We start from the raw sequence: 15,609 nt of genomic DNA, 5'->3' as shown, positions 1-15,609 counted from the left end.
AAGAAGATTCGTTTGACTATGTCCAAACCTCCAAACACGTTCTTCTCATATAACAATATTAGGCAACGCCCATGTGAACACAGAAAAAAGATTCCATTATGAATTTGACTTGCTCCCAAAAACACAGCTTCTACAATTTGAAATAGAATTAGCTGCATTTATGGATATAATACTCCAACATTATGCAGATATCAATCCCCTTACTCCAAGACTCCTATATAAACAGGCTACATTCCATTCTGTTACTTAACTTTGATTAGCAATTAGTGATTAAGACATCTAACATTCCCAAGCTTTTAATTCAAAATGTCTTCAATCTCAACCTTATTCGTCACATTAGCCATTATCAATTTCATGTCCATCGCCTTGGCCTTCGATGCTAGACCTCTCCAGGATTTCTGCGTCGCTGATCTCACCAAAAAAGGTACTCCTCCGTCCCTCTGTAGCTGAGTCATATTCCTTTTTGGGTTGTCTCACTGTAGCTGAGTCATTTCATTTTTTTAGCAAAAAGTAATTTACTCCCTCTTCACCTCCCTACCTTTTTTTCTTATTAATTTGACCACAAATTTGTCACATTCACACAAAAACAGAAGTCAATTCATAGAGATTTTAAGAAAATACTAATATGGTTATGATAAAAAATCTCAGCACAAATTGGCGGCGCAGCGCCATGCAAGGACCCTGAAAGAGTCACGGCCAACGACTTCATCCTCAGCGGCTTCGATGTGGCGGGAAACACCTCAAATTCATACGGCGTGGCAGTCACCTCCGCCTCCGCAACCACATTGCCGGGCCTCAACAGCCTCGGTCTCTCGTTCTTGCGCGTGGATCTGGCGCCGAACGGCTTCTTCCCACCGCACTACCACCCGAGAGCGACGGAGCTCGTGGTGGTCCTAAAAGGTGCCTTGGAAATTGGATTCATAACCTCCAACCCAACCTACAACTACTTCACCAAAGTTGTACGGAAAGGCGATGTGTTTGTGGTGCCCGTGGGGCTCGTGCACACCGTGCGTAATCTCGCGAGAAGAGACACCGTGGCGATGGTGGCATTCAATAGCCAAAATCCAGGGGTTACGAATATTCCGAACGCCATTTTGGCGGCTGAGCCCGCCGTCAACAGCGTTTATCTTTCCAAGGCGTTTCGGATGGACGTGGAAACTGTGAAGCATCTGCAGAACATTTTCTAGATGTTTTATTCTCTTTCTCTTTATGTAATTATTCATTGCTTGTCAGATAATGTTACAATATTTATGTGTAACGTAAATGTACACAACAATTTCATTTTATTTTTTAACAAATAAAAAAAATTATCATCTATGATAAAAAAAACAAAAAAACAAATGTAGTGCTCTTAGAAAATAAGGTGTGGTTGACCTTGACTCTCTGGAGAGAAGATTGTTCGGATTAAGAAAAGCTGTGAGAAGATTCGGTTGTTATTTAATTAGAAAGGAAAATAACAATTATAGAATAATGTGTGTAATTGATTTACTTTTCTTATGGAGACTACACTTAAAGCATATATATATATAGAGTAGTGATCTATGGAAAGAGCCCCATAAACCTATAACTAGAGAACAAATCATAGCCACAAGATCAAGAAAATCAAGGGCTAGTATTAATACATGTAATTTTCTAATTTAAGGAGAAATTAGTTCCCTCAATCATAAATTTACTCCATAATAACAAGACGGGGGTATTATGGTAATTTTGTAAAAGCTTGATATCAAAATCAGGTAAGGTTGCCAAATTGATTTCATTTGAAAAACAACCGCGATTTCTTCTTCTCTCTTCTCCTCTTCTCTGTTCTGGAAAATTAAAACTCGCCGGAGGAGGTAGAGGGGAGCACGCTGTTGGGCGAAGGAATCGGACGATCCGTATCTGGATTTCCGGCAGTCGATGCTTTGTTGACCATAACATAAAGTGTGATGTGTTTTGGGGTTTACTCTTTAATTTGGAGTTTTCGTTTTCTAGTGCGAAAAATCGAGAGAGAGAAGTGAATTGGGAGCTTGTTCTATTAGTAACTGCAAAATTTTTGGAAAACACAGTAGGGAGAGATAGAGCAGCCGACGGGAGTTTTGGGAGTGAAAGCTGTGTTTCCCTTTGAATTTGTTTTCTTTTATTAAAAATTATTTTGGAGTGGAAAAGTGGGTTTGGGAATGGGAGTATACGTGTAATAGGGGTGGGGTGTTATGGGTCAGTAGTTATCTAATTTGGGATCGTGTTTTGTAAACAACAGTTAAGTAAAATCATAATAAGAGTGATGTGTTTTGTAAATAAGAGTGAAGTAAAATCATGCTAAGAGTGATGTGTTTTGTAAACAAAAGTGAAGTAAAATCATGCTAAGAGTGATGTGTTTTGTAAACAAGAGTGAAGTAAAATCAGAATAAGAGTGATGTGTTTTGTAAACAAGAGTGAAGTAAAATCAGAATAAGAGTGATGTGTTTTGTAAACAAGAGTGAAGTAAAATCAGAATAAGAGTGATGTGTTTTGTAAACAAGAGTGAAGTAAAATCATGCTAAGAGTGATGTGTTTTGTAAACAAGAGTGAAGTAAAATCACAATAAGAGTGATGTGTTTTGTAAACAAGAGTGAAGTAAAATCACAATAAAAGTGGTGTGTTTTGTAAACAAGAGTGAAGTAAAATCAGAATAAGAGTGATGTGTTTTGTAAACAAGAGTGAAGTAAAATCAGAATAAGAGTGATGTGTTTTGTAAACAAGAGTGAAGTAAAATCAGAATAAGAGTGATGTGTTTTGTAAACAAGAGTGAAGTAAAATTAGAATAAGAGTGATGTGTTTTGTAAACAAGAGTGCAGTAAAATCACAATAAGAGTGATGTGTTTTGTAAACAAGAGTGAAGTAAAATCACAATAAGAGTGATGTATTTTGTAAACAAGAGTGAAGTAAAATCATGCTAAGAGTGATGTGTTTTGTTAATAACAGTGAAGTAAAATCATGCTATATTCATAGCACTAGACCACTTCACCAATAGCTATACATTTCAATGCCTGCTTATGTCAACAGTATCAGTTCAATGAGGATATTCTAATACTGCCAGAAACACTGACGGATACAAATTCTAGGAAATAAAGTGATGATTGAGTTCGAATCTCAAAGCAGGAAAGTGAAACTTCTTCCATATCATTTTAATCATAGCGCAAAAATGATTCAATTAAACACCTGATTTATCTTTCCACGAAATTGAAACAGTAAAATTGACACCATTATCCCGAATTATGCAAATCAGTCCGATTATTGAAACAAATGCAAGAGCGTCCCCTTCAACTGCTACTTCATCATCCCCTTCTTCACCTTCCAGTTCACCTCCAGTGTCGACACCTACGCCATGAACTTCCGCTTCCTCGCCGGAGACGTCGTCGCCAAAGCCATCGCCGCCACCGTGGAACCCTAACCTCTCCAAATTCCCCGAGCTCGAGCTCCCCGACTTGGCCGGCGAAGGTCTGCATGAGGGAAGATGTGGAGATGCTGAGAGAAGGCACGAGCTTTGTTGCCGCTGCGGCGGCGGGGAGAGAGAGTGGGAGGCGGTGGTGGATGATGCTGTGCATTACAGCAATGGAATAGCAATTGGTCTGAAGCTTGATCGCGGATTTGGAAGGAGAAAATGAAAACCGCCATATTTAAATTTCATAATATAATTTTTAAAAATACCCTTGACCTATTTTGTATTATTAAAATAAATAATATTTGTTCCATTAAGATGTGTGGCTGAGATTTGTTCTCTAGTTATACACTTAAGATTAGTTATATCTTGATCACTAATATATATATATATATATATATATATATATATATATATATATATATATATATATATTTATATAGAGGGTTGTGATCAAGATATAACCATTCTTAAATGTAGAACCAATCTTAAATGTAGAACCAAGGCCAAATTTGGATTGAAAACATGATTAGTGGGGTGGTTATAACCGATGCATTGTGATTATGTATGAAATTTGATCTTGACCATCCTTTTTCCTCATCTAATGGATGAAATGTAGTTCTAGGTTATACACTTTAGATTGTTTTGTATATAAGACAACCATATATATATATATATATATATATATATATATATATATATATATATATAATTAAGTAGTTGATATAATTGGGACTTTTAAAGTAACTCAATACAATTCGTGGACTCAATACAATTCAATGTAGGCGATTTAATCAATATTTTCATATTTTGACTTTTTTTAATCGATAAACGAACATAAATTTAAAGACCGCATCATCGAAGATTCGAATTGGATATCTTTAACCTCGAATATTGACCTCTCTACTGCTTGGTCAACTCTCATACTCATAGTTGATTTTTTAATATGATATCAAGTATGCCGTTGCTAACGATCAACATATAATTGTGGGGGAGGATCCCTAATTGTGGGGGAGGATCCCCTAATGTGGGGAACACACTGACACCTTGTGTTGTGTTATGAAACGACGTAGCTTTGCAATAAATTACTCCATCTGTTCTTAATAATTTGTCACTGTTTAATTTGATACGAGTTTAAAAAAAATATAACAAAAAAATTAGTTGAAAAAGTTAATGACAAGTGATTCCTACTTTTAAAAATTAATTTTATATTCTTTTCTATTACTCCTATTACTTCCTTTTAACCATTTATTAATTAACTAAATTACCCTTCACAAATTTTTAATACAGCCAAAACTGACCGCCTATTTCTCCAACCAAACCTGCCCAACCCTTTCGTCTCTCCTCCACGGCGTTTTTGGAAGGGACCAAAAATACATATGTACAAATTTTTATAGTCCAGCTTTTGAATCTCTTATATATTCATCTTTTATCTTTTACTTCGCTTTCCTAAATAAAATAGTACTCTCTGCGTCCTACTTTAGGAGTCCCGATTGACCATTTTTTAGTTTCTCACTTTAGGAGTCCCGGTTGGAATATACTATAAATGGAAATAGACTTCACATTCCACTAACCTTTTTCAACTCACATTTTATTATAAAACTAATATATAAAAGTATGACTCACGTTCCATAAACTCTTTTCACCCACTTTCTTTCACATTTCTTAAAACTAGTGCCGAACTCAAATGGGACTCCTAAAGTGGGACGGAGGGAGTATCAAGATACAATCTATGATAGAGTTGTGAAATTATTTTAGGCATAGGGGGTTAGCGATGACTAATTATCCCATGATTATCTAGGATTGAGTTGTCCCATGAATCAAACACACTAAATATTTAATCTCGGGATACAATCTTACAAACCGAACACCCCCTACATATATGTGTTTGTATCCTGCCCAACACAAACAAACTTAAATAGTACGGAGTAGTATATATTTAAAGGGAACATATTTTTAGGTCCACGAACTTTGCCAAAGTATCATTTTAGGTCCGTGAACTTTGAAAATATCATTTTAGGTCCGTCAACTATAAGTTAATATCATTTGAAGTATTTTAAACTTATTAGACATCGGATGAATGTTTGGTGAATTTTTCAAATAAACTACGCAGTGCTGCCAGAATTTTTATGTTCCGATCAGAGAGTTGCATAAATGTTTTGACTGATCAAATGATATGATTTCGGTGTGAAATTTTTAACTGGGTGAACTTGAATGTGTCTACTGTGTTGTGACCAAATTTTAGCATCATATGAGGATGGATGGATTTTTGGTGATTTTACAAACCAACTGCGCAGTTCTTCCATATTCGTTGTTATGTGGAAATATCACTTGTTGCCAAGTTGAGTGAATTATACGATGCATGTATGTTTTAGGAATGTATCCTATGACGTGATGCATCTGTGATTTGAGAAAAGTACTATGACATGTCTTTCTTGTGTTGGTGAATGTTGGGATGGGTAAGAGAACGATAAAAAAAGGGAACAATAGGACATGCATGATAATATAATGTTATGAAAGACTGATTGTGTTGTCGTTGGCAAGGGTGATTGAGTATACGTGAGCTCGAGGAACGAGGGTTGCCTTAAATGGATATTGAATGGTTTAAGTAAACGAGGTGGGCTTTCTTTTACTAAACTCTTTTACGCTTTCAAAAGTATGATTATGGAGAAATAAGGGTGGTTTAAAGTGTTATGTCATGCCATGATGTTTTGTTTATGAGATTGTTGCCTGATGCCTAGTTCGTCTGAGCTTGCTCCGTTAGGCTATATGGCTGTAATGAATGAATGAAACGAATTCGGGTCTGAGTAGGGCCGCAAACCCTATCAGGCTGTGTACACAAGTGGGACGTGAGCCGTCCTTGCTAGTCGGCCGGTCTCGTGGGCGAATAGTGTAGCAACACTTTCGTCGCACTATGGAAAGAGAATGTGATTGAATGATTGATGAGAAAGTGGGGAGATTGATTGTCTGGCCAGACTTTGAAATATTTTTGTGTTCTCGTGATATTTCTTAACTACACATAAAACTCGAGATCACTGGTATGGATGACATAACTGTTTTTATTAAAATGTTTTCGGCATGAGCCCATTGAGTACAACAAGTACTTAGCCCTGCATGTGTTTTCCTTATGTGCAGGTTGAGCGGGATGTTGCGGTGGATGTTGAGTCGGCATAGGGAATTTGGATGCGTTGTGTCTTCATACATAGGCGTCATCCTTGACTCTCTTTGAAACCTTATTTCCGCTGCTATATTTTTGAACTAAAATATTATTCTTTTAAGCTAATTGAGTCTTTCTTATGAACCGTTATCCTTAAATGCTATTCTTAATGTTTGTCCCTTGGTCACAATCACCTCGTTTGTAACACCCCTAGTATGGGCGGTCGTGACATTCCCGGGGATGTTAGGCATCATAGATTGCATGCATTGGGAGTGGAAGAACTGTCCCGCTTCCTGGAAGGGGTTCTACACCACCGGCTACAAGGGAAAGAATCCCACGATGATCCCCGAGGCCGTAGCTGATTACTGGCTGCGGATTTGGCACGCGTATTTTGGGATAGTCGGTTCGAACAACGACCTTAACGTCCTCAACTCGTCGCCACTTTTTAACGAGCAGTGCCAGGGTGTCGGTCCGGCCATCAGTTTTGTCGCCAACGGCAACCGGCATGATATGGGCTACTACTTGGCGGATGAGATATACCATAGGTGGCCCGTCTTTGTGAAGACGATCCGATGCGCATCAGATGAGAGGAAGGCCTACTTTGCGGCACAGCAGGAGTCGGCGCGCAAGAACGTGGAGCGCGCATTTGGTGTGCTCCAGTCTCGATGGGCGGCAGTTAGGGGTCCAACGCGTTTGTGGCGTGTCGACTGCATTGCTTATATAATGTACGCCTGTATTATCATGCACAACATGATTGTCGAAGATGAAGGTGTACAACTGACTAGTTGGACCAACGACGATAATGAAGCCGGTCCAAACCACGGCGTGGCCGCCCCCAACGTACGGAGTGGGGTACCTCACGATGAAGCTGGCCGCCTCCAAGCACATGCCGACATGCGCCAAATGGAGGCTCATATTCGACTCCAAAAGGATTTAATTGAAGAGTTATGGGCGCGGAGGACTGCGCGGCGTTAGTTTTTTTTTATTATGTAATTTTTTTTAATTAATGTACTTTTAAAATTTTAATAACATTATTGAATTTTCTCGTATCTGTGTCGTAAATTTAATTTCGTATTTTGTGTGATTGTTAATTATTTGTTTTATATAATTTTGAGTGATGTGGCTAGACCACCGCTCCCCCCTGGCTACGAGATGCAACGGAGCACCCGCATCGGTGTCTCGATGCGGTCTCATCTCGCCGGGACGAGACCGAGCCCGCATCGAGACACCGATGCGGGTGCTCTTAGTAGTTAAGAACGTATTGTCATCCTTTAAAAACGTAATTGTGCATGCGCTTGAAATAATTTATGAACAAATTAAATCATGAAACACATTCATTTCATAACTAACTTGGAGTGAAGAATGACATAATAATTTTTATGTATTAAATTTCATTAGATTCTATTGTCATATGAGTAAATTGAAACCATTAGAAATTCAAGTTGCTAAATAATTGGTATTAATTCTGTAATAAAGATGAGTTCTAATATGAATACAACCGATTGTCGGCGTGTTAAAATGCACATAGTATTCAATACACAATAAAACTAATCATACACTATTAGATCTTAAAATGAGTGGATGAGATTAAAGTTTACGTATTTCAATAAATAGTAGATAAAATATCAACTAAAGGGTAAAATAGTCAATCTGTTATAACATAATAATTTCATAATTTCTTATATCAATATAGTATATTACACGTGATAATCTCAACATAAGTACCAGAAAATATCAGCACAGTTTTATTAATATTGTACATGCGTTATATTGGGATTGTACATGCATTATTCATATAAAATCTTCTTATCAACATATACGAAAATTGAAATAAAAATTATACAATTTCATCTTCCGATCATCGTCGAAACATATGCAATTGAGATCTCGTTAGAATCCTTATTAAATTACCTTTAATTTAATTATATTTTTTTACGAAAAATAATTTAAATCAAGAGAGTTACGTAAGTTTAAAATTTTAAAATGATTTTGAGTAGAGAGAATGGTTAATTTTAACTATCATAGTATAAGAATTAACATTAATAATCTTTAAGTTTCTTTAAATTTTTTAATTTAAAATATAATCCAGTTGATTTTCACCCACTAGATCTCCTAAGAGCACCCGCAACGCGGGCCGCCGGCGTTCCGCGTGCCGTTCCGCCGGAACGACTTTGCAGCGGAACGCGTTGCAGAGCATGGTTTCGTCGAGGTTCCGTTCCCATGCCGTGTCGGGTGCCGACGGCACGGTTTGTGCCGCCACGCGCTTCGGCGACGTGGCTCTCCCCCGCGTCGTGCGTGACGCCCACTCGCCGGCCCGCGAGTGGGCGACGTCACGTGTTGACGCAATAATTATTTTTAAAAAAAAAATTGATTTTTATAAAAAAAAATTAAAAATTAACGGTATTATTACCGTTTTTTTTACCGTTTTTTTAATTTTTTTTTATTTTCTTATTCTATAAATACTCCTAATTCATCCTCATTTCACACACAACTACACATCTATTCTTCCTAAATCAACTTCATTTCCTCTCCAATTTTCATATTCAATCTCTTCACAAAATATCCGGCATCGACAACTACGGCGGTGGAGGCTCCGGTGGGTGGGATCTCAACGCGTTCGGCGATTGGGAGACCATGTACAACACACTTGGTGGTTCCGGTTCGTCGACGCTGGCACCCAGGGGTCGGCGACGCCGGGTGGGTACCAACCACCCACTTTCGATGTGGATGCATACGCTCGACCCTCCGCCTCGCGGCCTTCTCAGGGATTGTCCCAGATTCGGGAGGATATCCCCGTTGAACCCACCCAGGGAGGAGGCCGAGGAGGTGGAAGCTCCAGGGCTGCGTCTGAGGCGGCCGAGGAGGAACCGGAGGATCTGGGCCGACATCCGTACAACAACGAATAAACAAATGCGGTGTACAACGCCTGGCTCACCGTCTCGTACGATCCCATCGTCGGGAATCAACAAGCCGCCAAGTGCTTCTGGGAAAAGGTCTGTGATGTCTACCACCAGACTAAGCCGAAAGGGGCCCGGAAGCGCAAATATACAATGCTCCGTGCTCACTTTGTCTGAGTCGACTTACAGGTCAAAAAATTCTGCGACATCTACTCGGCCGAAGCGGCGCACTACCAAAGCGGAGCTTCGGGCGACGACATTCAGAGGGCGGCTTTGCGCGCCTTCCACCAGGACACCGGTCTACAGTTCAAATTTGTTGATATTTGGCAGCTCGTCAAGGACGAGGAAAGGTGGGCCGGCGGTGTCCGCTCCAACTCGGGCTCAACCTCAAAGCGCACGAAGCACACGGCGAGCGGCAACTACTCGTCTGGTGACACCGGGGAGGGCAGCGAGGGTGAACCGCAGGTGTTTGCGGGTACGCCCAGGAATACAGGGGATCCAGCCGTGGGCGCCGTCGGCCGCAAGGGACGAAGGCGGCTAGAGCGAGGAAGGGCCGAGGCGAATCAAGCCTGCCGGCCTCGGGATCGGGCTCGCGGGGAGGCTCGGACACGCTTATGGTGGCGTACATGATCGCCACAATGGCGGACACTTCCCGCTTCTCGTACGCCCAATTCGCGGCCTGGTGGAACGGAATTGTGCATATGGCAGCACAACTTGGCCTTCCGACTCCCCCTCAACCTCGACCGCCTCCGGAGGATGATTAGCCGCCGGAGTAGTTTTTTTATTTTCCCACGTTTAATTGTGTGTTTTTTATTGTGTGTTTTTTTATTTTTTTAGGATTTTATCATTTTACGTGATATTTGGCGAAATTCAGAAATTAAATGAGGGAAATGACAGTTTTACCCCCGCGCTTTTTTTATGAAGTAAATCTAAGTTTGAATCTCAACCGCATGATTTTAAATATGTGTGGTCCAGATTTGGTTATAGGGTTATTACGATATTTAGGGGTTATCATATGATCACGATTAATTATAGTTTCTTTTAGGATTTAATAAATAATAGGGGTAATTAGGTAAGTAAATAATATAATTAAGGAATATTGGTCTTTAAAACACTAACTTTAAAATTGGTCTAAAATATCACAAATTTTACATTTTGTTTGTTACTCCCCCATCCCCCAAAGTTTATTCCATTTTACCATTTTCGTCCATCTCACATAGTTTGTCTCACTTGGAATCTTACCAAAAATAGACATTAAATACACACTCAATCTCCTCAATGTAGGACCCATATTCTCCACTACACACCTTCATTTAATATAAAGTCAAATAATTTCTTAAAACCAGCGCCGGGTCAAATTGGGACAAACTTTGGGGGACGGAGGGAGTATTTCCCATGGCAGGTCAGGTTAATCACCACATCCAACCAACTTCCGTGCATTTTTTTTATCCCACTTAGGACTACTTAATCAACGTGATTTTCTACGTAGCTTTTTATCCTACTTCTCACGAACTTTAAAAGTAATCTAAAATATCATAAACATTTCACGGTTGTCCACATATAATAAGATTTTTGCCAAAGATATCTTCTTTGGGCTGCCATGGGAAATAACAAACAAAATATAAAGTTGGTCATATTTTAGACCAATTTTAAAATTCTTGTGAGAAATACTAAAATTGAACTAAAGTACATGATTTTAGGGACCAATATCTCTATAATTAATAATAAAATCAGTTCAATCTGATTGTAAAATTTAAGGATTAGTAGAATTTGTTACGTTTATCTTTTCTTAATTTAGCCTCGAGTCGGTGTTATTGAGCGAGGAAGTTTCTAGAGAATCTACAATCAGCGAGAATTTCGTTAAATTTGTTGCATTATTGGATATATAATTGTGGGGACACGGTTTTCCGCCTAAATTTCGAACGTTGCCTTATTATATAGCTTTTTCTATTAATAAAATAAATTTTTGTTTCTTTTTTCAAGTACTTCATTATCTCTCGTTTGACTATTTATATTTTAGAAATATTTTCTCTTGGAATTCATTATCTTGCATTATTGGATATATAATTGTTGGGACACGGTTTTCCGCCTAAATTTCGAACATTACCTTATATACCTTTTTCTATTAATAAAATATGTTTTTGTTTCTTTTTTCAAGTACCTCATTATCTGTCGTTTGACTATTTATATTTTAGAAATATTTTCTATTGGAATTCATTATCTTGCATTTTAATTTTTCGTTATCAAGATTGATTATTCCATTAAAATCGAGTACATTACATTTTGTTTATAGTAAATATTAGGTTTAAATAATAAATTTTACAATGCAATACGTTATGGGACCAAAAAAACAACAACCAACCCTTTATCTACGTTATGGGACCAAAAAAAAACCTTTTATCGAGAAGCTCAAAATCATTAATAGGGAATATGGGTCAATGGCGGCGGCAATGGAAACTTAAGGAGACAATTTCGTTGAGGATATGCTATTGCATATTTTACGCTATAATATAATGAGGTAAGTCGTGATGAATTCATAATTTGCGCAGACACGCTAGAGTTATTTGGATAAGGCAAATCCGATAAATAAAATACTCATTTCATCCCACTTTAAGAGTCCCATTGAAATATTCCATAAATGATAATAGACTTCATATTTCACTCATATTTTATTATAAAATTAATAATACAGAATAAAAGTGCGAACCACATTCCACTATCTTTTTTCATCAATTTTCCTTTATTCTCTCTCTGTCGCATAATAGATGTCACAATTTCCTTTTTAGTTTGTCCCACAAAAGATGTCACATTTCTTTTTTTTAGAAAAATTCTCTCTCACGTTAAAATAAATATACTATTTTCACTCTTCACTCGACACACAAAACAATATCTCCTAAAATTCTGTGTCATTACCTAAGTGTGTCATCTATTATGGGACGGAGATAGAGTATTTTTTAATATCCGTGTCGAATGCAAATGAGACTCCTAAAATGGAATAGAGGGGAGTACTAGAATATCGAAGATCTCCTTCAATCTCGTAATAAAATTAAGAGGGAACATTTTTTTAGGTCCACGAACTTTGACAAAGTATCATTTTAGGTCCGTGAACTTTGAAAATATCATTTTAGGTTCGTCAATTACAAGTTAATATCATTTGAGGTATTTTGAACTTTTTCTGAAGGAAAATGCCCTTAAGGTCTTCAAATGACAATTTGGACAATTCTTTCGCCACTCATCTTGCGCCAGAAGCTTATAGTCCAACAAATTTTAACGGCAAATTTTTATAATTAAATTCAATTTGGATGGTAATTTATCTACATTCTGAAATTCATATAAATAATACTCTGAATGACCATCCAAATTAATAGCTATCTAATTTCAAGACAACTAAACTAAATATAATTCACAAATCACCTATAGTAAGTTCTTAAAATGCAGTTTAGATTGAAAAAATAAAATAAAGTATCTAGTCTCAATTCACTATCCCTAAATAATTGGTCATCTAATAATTGAAAATTTAACACATAGTACTATTTTTACGGCAAATTTTAATTATATTTAAATTCAATTTGGATGGTAATTGAATTAAATAGTAGTAAAAAAAAATTGTTGGACTCTAGGTGTTTGACGCAAGATGAGTGGCGAAAGAATTGTCCAAATTGCTCTTTGAAGGCCTTAAGGGCATTTTCGCCCGGAAAAAGTTCAAAATACCTCAAATGATATTAACTTATAGTTAACGGACCTAAAATGATATTTTCAAAGTTCACGGACCTAAAATGATACTTTGACAAAGTTTGTGGACCTAAAAAGATGTTTCCTCTAAAATTAAAATAGTATTCATTAACTTAAACATAGATATGAGAGCTGTCACAGCCGTTGGAAAGTAGTTGATGAATTAAATCATTTAAAAATTCAAATTAAGAAATCGATCTCTTACAGCACACGGATCTTGCCAACCCCTAGCCTAGCGTGTTAAACAGTTGACATTCAAATTTCAAGACCCTTATAAATACACCATATTAATTGCCTACTAAGACATAACACTAGTACATTTCAATTTGATTAAAAATGAAGAGTAAAACTTTGATCTTATCGACCATTTTCGCTCTCGCTTCCTTCTCAAGCATTGTCCTCGCCTATGATCCAAGACCTTTACAAGATTTCTGCGTTGCAGATCTCATAAGCACAGGTAACAATTCCCTCGTTTCATTAATTTTTTAAACATGGAGAGAGAGAGAGAGCCTAACTTTTATTTATTTCTAGTAAGAATCAATGGATTGCCATGTTTGGATCCTGCAACGGTGAGAGCCGACGACTTTTTCTTCAGCGGGCTGGCGCAGGCCGGCAACACGTCAAACCCTGCTGGCGCGGCCGTGACGCCCGTTGGCGTGAGCCAGATTCCGGGGCTCAACACCCTCGGGCTAGCCATAGCCCGCCTTGACTATGAGGCGGGAGGGTTTTTCCCGCCTCACTACCACCCCAGGGGGAGCGAGATTCATACAGTTCTAGAAGGTTCCATGGAGGTGGGATTCGTCACATCCGCTCCCGGTTTCAAATTCTATAGTAAAGTTCTAGAGAAGGGCGATGTGTTCGTCGTCCCCGTCGGCCTTGTCCATTATCAGAGAAATGTCGGGGCTGGAAAAACCGTCTCGATTGCGACATTCAATAGCCAGAATCCGGGTAACAGTGTCATCCCCAACGCCCTCTTCGGTTCGAATCCCGACATCGACAGCGATTATCTGGCCAAGTCGTTCGCCTTGGATAAGGAAACCGTGGAAAGACTGCAGGCAGTGTTCTAGAATGTTTGCAGATTGCAGTGCCTTCAATTCATCAGCAATGTACCTATGTCATAATGTTTTTTAGCATTTTTATTTAAATAATAAAATCGATTGAAATTATATTGGTCTGGTTTCTGATTTGGGGGTGAACGAGTCTTATTCAATTTTTTTTAGACATTGAAATTTTAATAATGCGTGTATACTTTAATGATATATGCACGTATATATCGTGCCAGATCAAGGTTGTCTTAATAAGAAGGAAACTAAAGTCAAACACATCAAAATCAGAACAACTCATTATAGTATATGCGATACGTAATTCTATTCTATAATCAAAGCAAACAATGTAAGTTGCCGATAATTTTTTCACACGCCTAAACGAGAAAAATTATGTTATAGTACTTCAATTCTTTGACTGTAAACGTAGCCTTTATTAATGCTTGTTGACATACATGTATATTGTGGTTGGATTAAAGAAGGAAACTAGTATGGGTGGATTAAAGAACGTGACATAAATTCAAAATTTTAAATAATAACTACTATATTTAAACAATAATTTTTTTTTCTGTTGCACACGACAGTTAATTCCTACAAGTAATTGTTTCTTGAAAACAACTCAAATTTTTTTATGAAATCATTAGCGAACATTTGACCCTCGGTGCATAGCATCAAAATTTCATTCAACCAGTTATTTCCCCTCTTATTCACACCTCTGACTTGTCAAATGACAATGCAAAAAATACTACTCACATTTCAACAAGTATTTACTAATACTTCATCTAATCTCAAAGAATATGCACTTTGAGTTCGACAAGAGTTTTAATGTAAAATTAATAAAATAAGAAAAATGTAGAGAGAAAAAATAATTAAAGTATTATTAGTGGAGAATAGGTCTTACCTTATTAGAGAGAAAAGATTTAATAAAATTAGAAAGTTTAGATAAACTAAAAGGAAAAGAATGCATATTCATGGAGGGAGTACAACTTAACCGATTTCATCATTGCTGAAACTATACCAATTTAGCATCTCTAGAAAGTTGCCTTTGATCATGGAGGTTGAGGACCCAACATGTGCTTTAAAAGTGAAACATTAATTCAAAAGGAAACAAATAACATGAATTGTTGCAGTAAACAAATTTGATAATCTTATCTTGTCTAAAGCTATCTATCCCTACTAACATCATAAGTCACACTCTACTTTTAATTTGTAGGTATATTTTTCATATTCAAATTTAGCTTTGTGGTGTGAATTACACTGTTTGTCTATGAAATATTTTCCACATTTGTTATCATACACCGTCCACGATTTAATATCTCTTTTACTTGTTTTCATATAGATCTTACATTCCACTAAATCATTGTCCTCGCATTTTATTATAAA

The 15,609-nt window shown here is 37.4% G+C and overlaps 2 protein-coding genes across 2 annotated transcripts; both read left to right on the top strand.

The window, feature by feature from the left end:
• The first annotated feature begins 220 nt into the window (after positions 1-220).
• LOC121794336 (putative germin-like protein 2-1) lies at positions 221-1,258 on the top strand. Its single transcript, XM_042192455.1, has 2 exons — positions 221-424; positions 649-1,258. Exons 1-2 carry the CDS (start codon positions 307-309, stop codon positions 1,185-1,187), a joined length of 657 nt encoding a protein of 218 aa, XP_042048389.1. The 5' UTR covers positions 221-306; the 3' UTR covers positions 1,188-1,258.
• A 12,225-nt stretch (positions 1,259-13,483) lies between these two features.
• On the top strand, positions 13,484-14,349 carry LOC121793581 (putative germin-like protein 2-1). Its single transcript, XM_042191611.1, has 2 exons — positions 13,484-13,640; positions 13,715-14,349. The coding sequence occupies exons 1-2, from the start codon at positions 13,520-13,522 to the stop codon at positions 14,248-14,250; spliced, it is 657 nt and encodes a 218-aa protein (XP_042047545.1). The 5' UTR covers positions 13,484-13,519; the 3' UTR covers positions 14,251-14,349.
• The last annotated feature ends 1,260 nt before the right edge of the window (positions 14,350-15,609 follow it).

This window comes from Salvia splendens, chromosome 3, assembly GCF_004379255.2.
Source record: "Salvia splendens isolate huo1 chromosome 3, SspV2, whole genome shotgun sequence".
In the NCBI taxonomy this organism is placed as follows: domain Eukaryota; kingdom Viridiplantae; phylum Streptophyta; class Magnoliopsida; order Lamiales; family Lamiaceae; genus Salvia; species Salvia splendens.
Note: the sequence above shows the minus strand (reverse complement) of the source record. Positions and strands in the feature narration are given on the sequence as shown.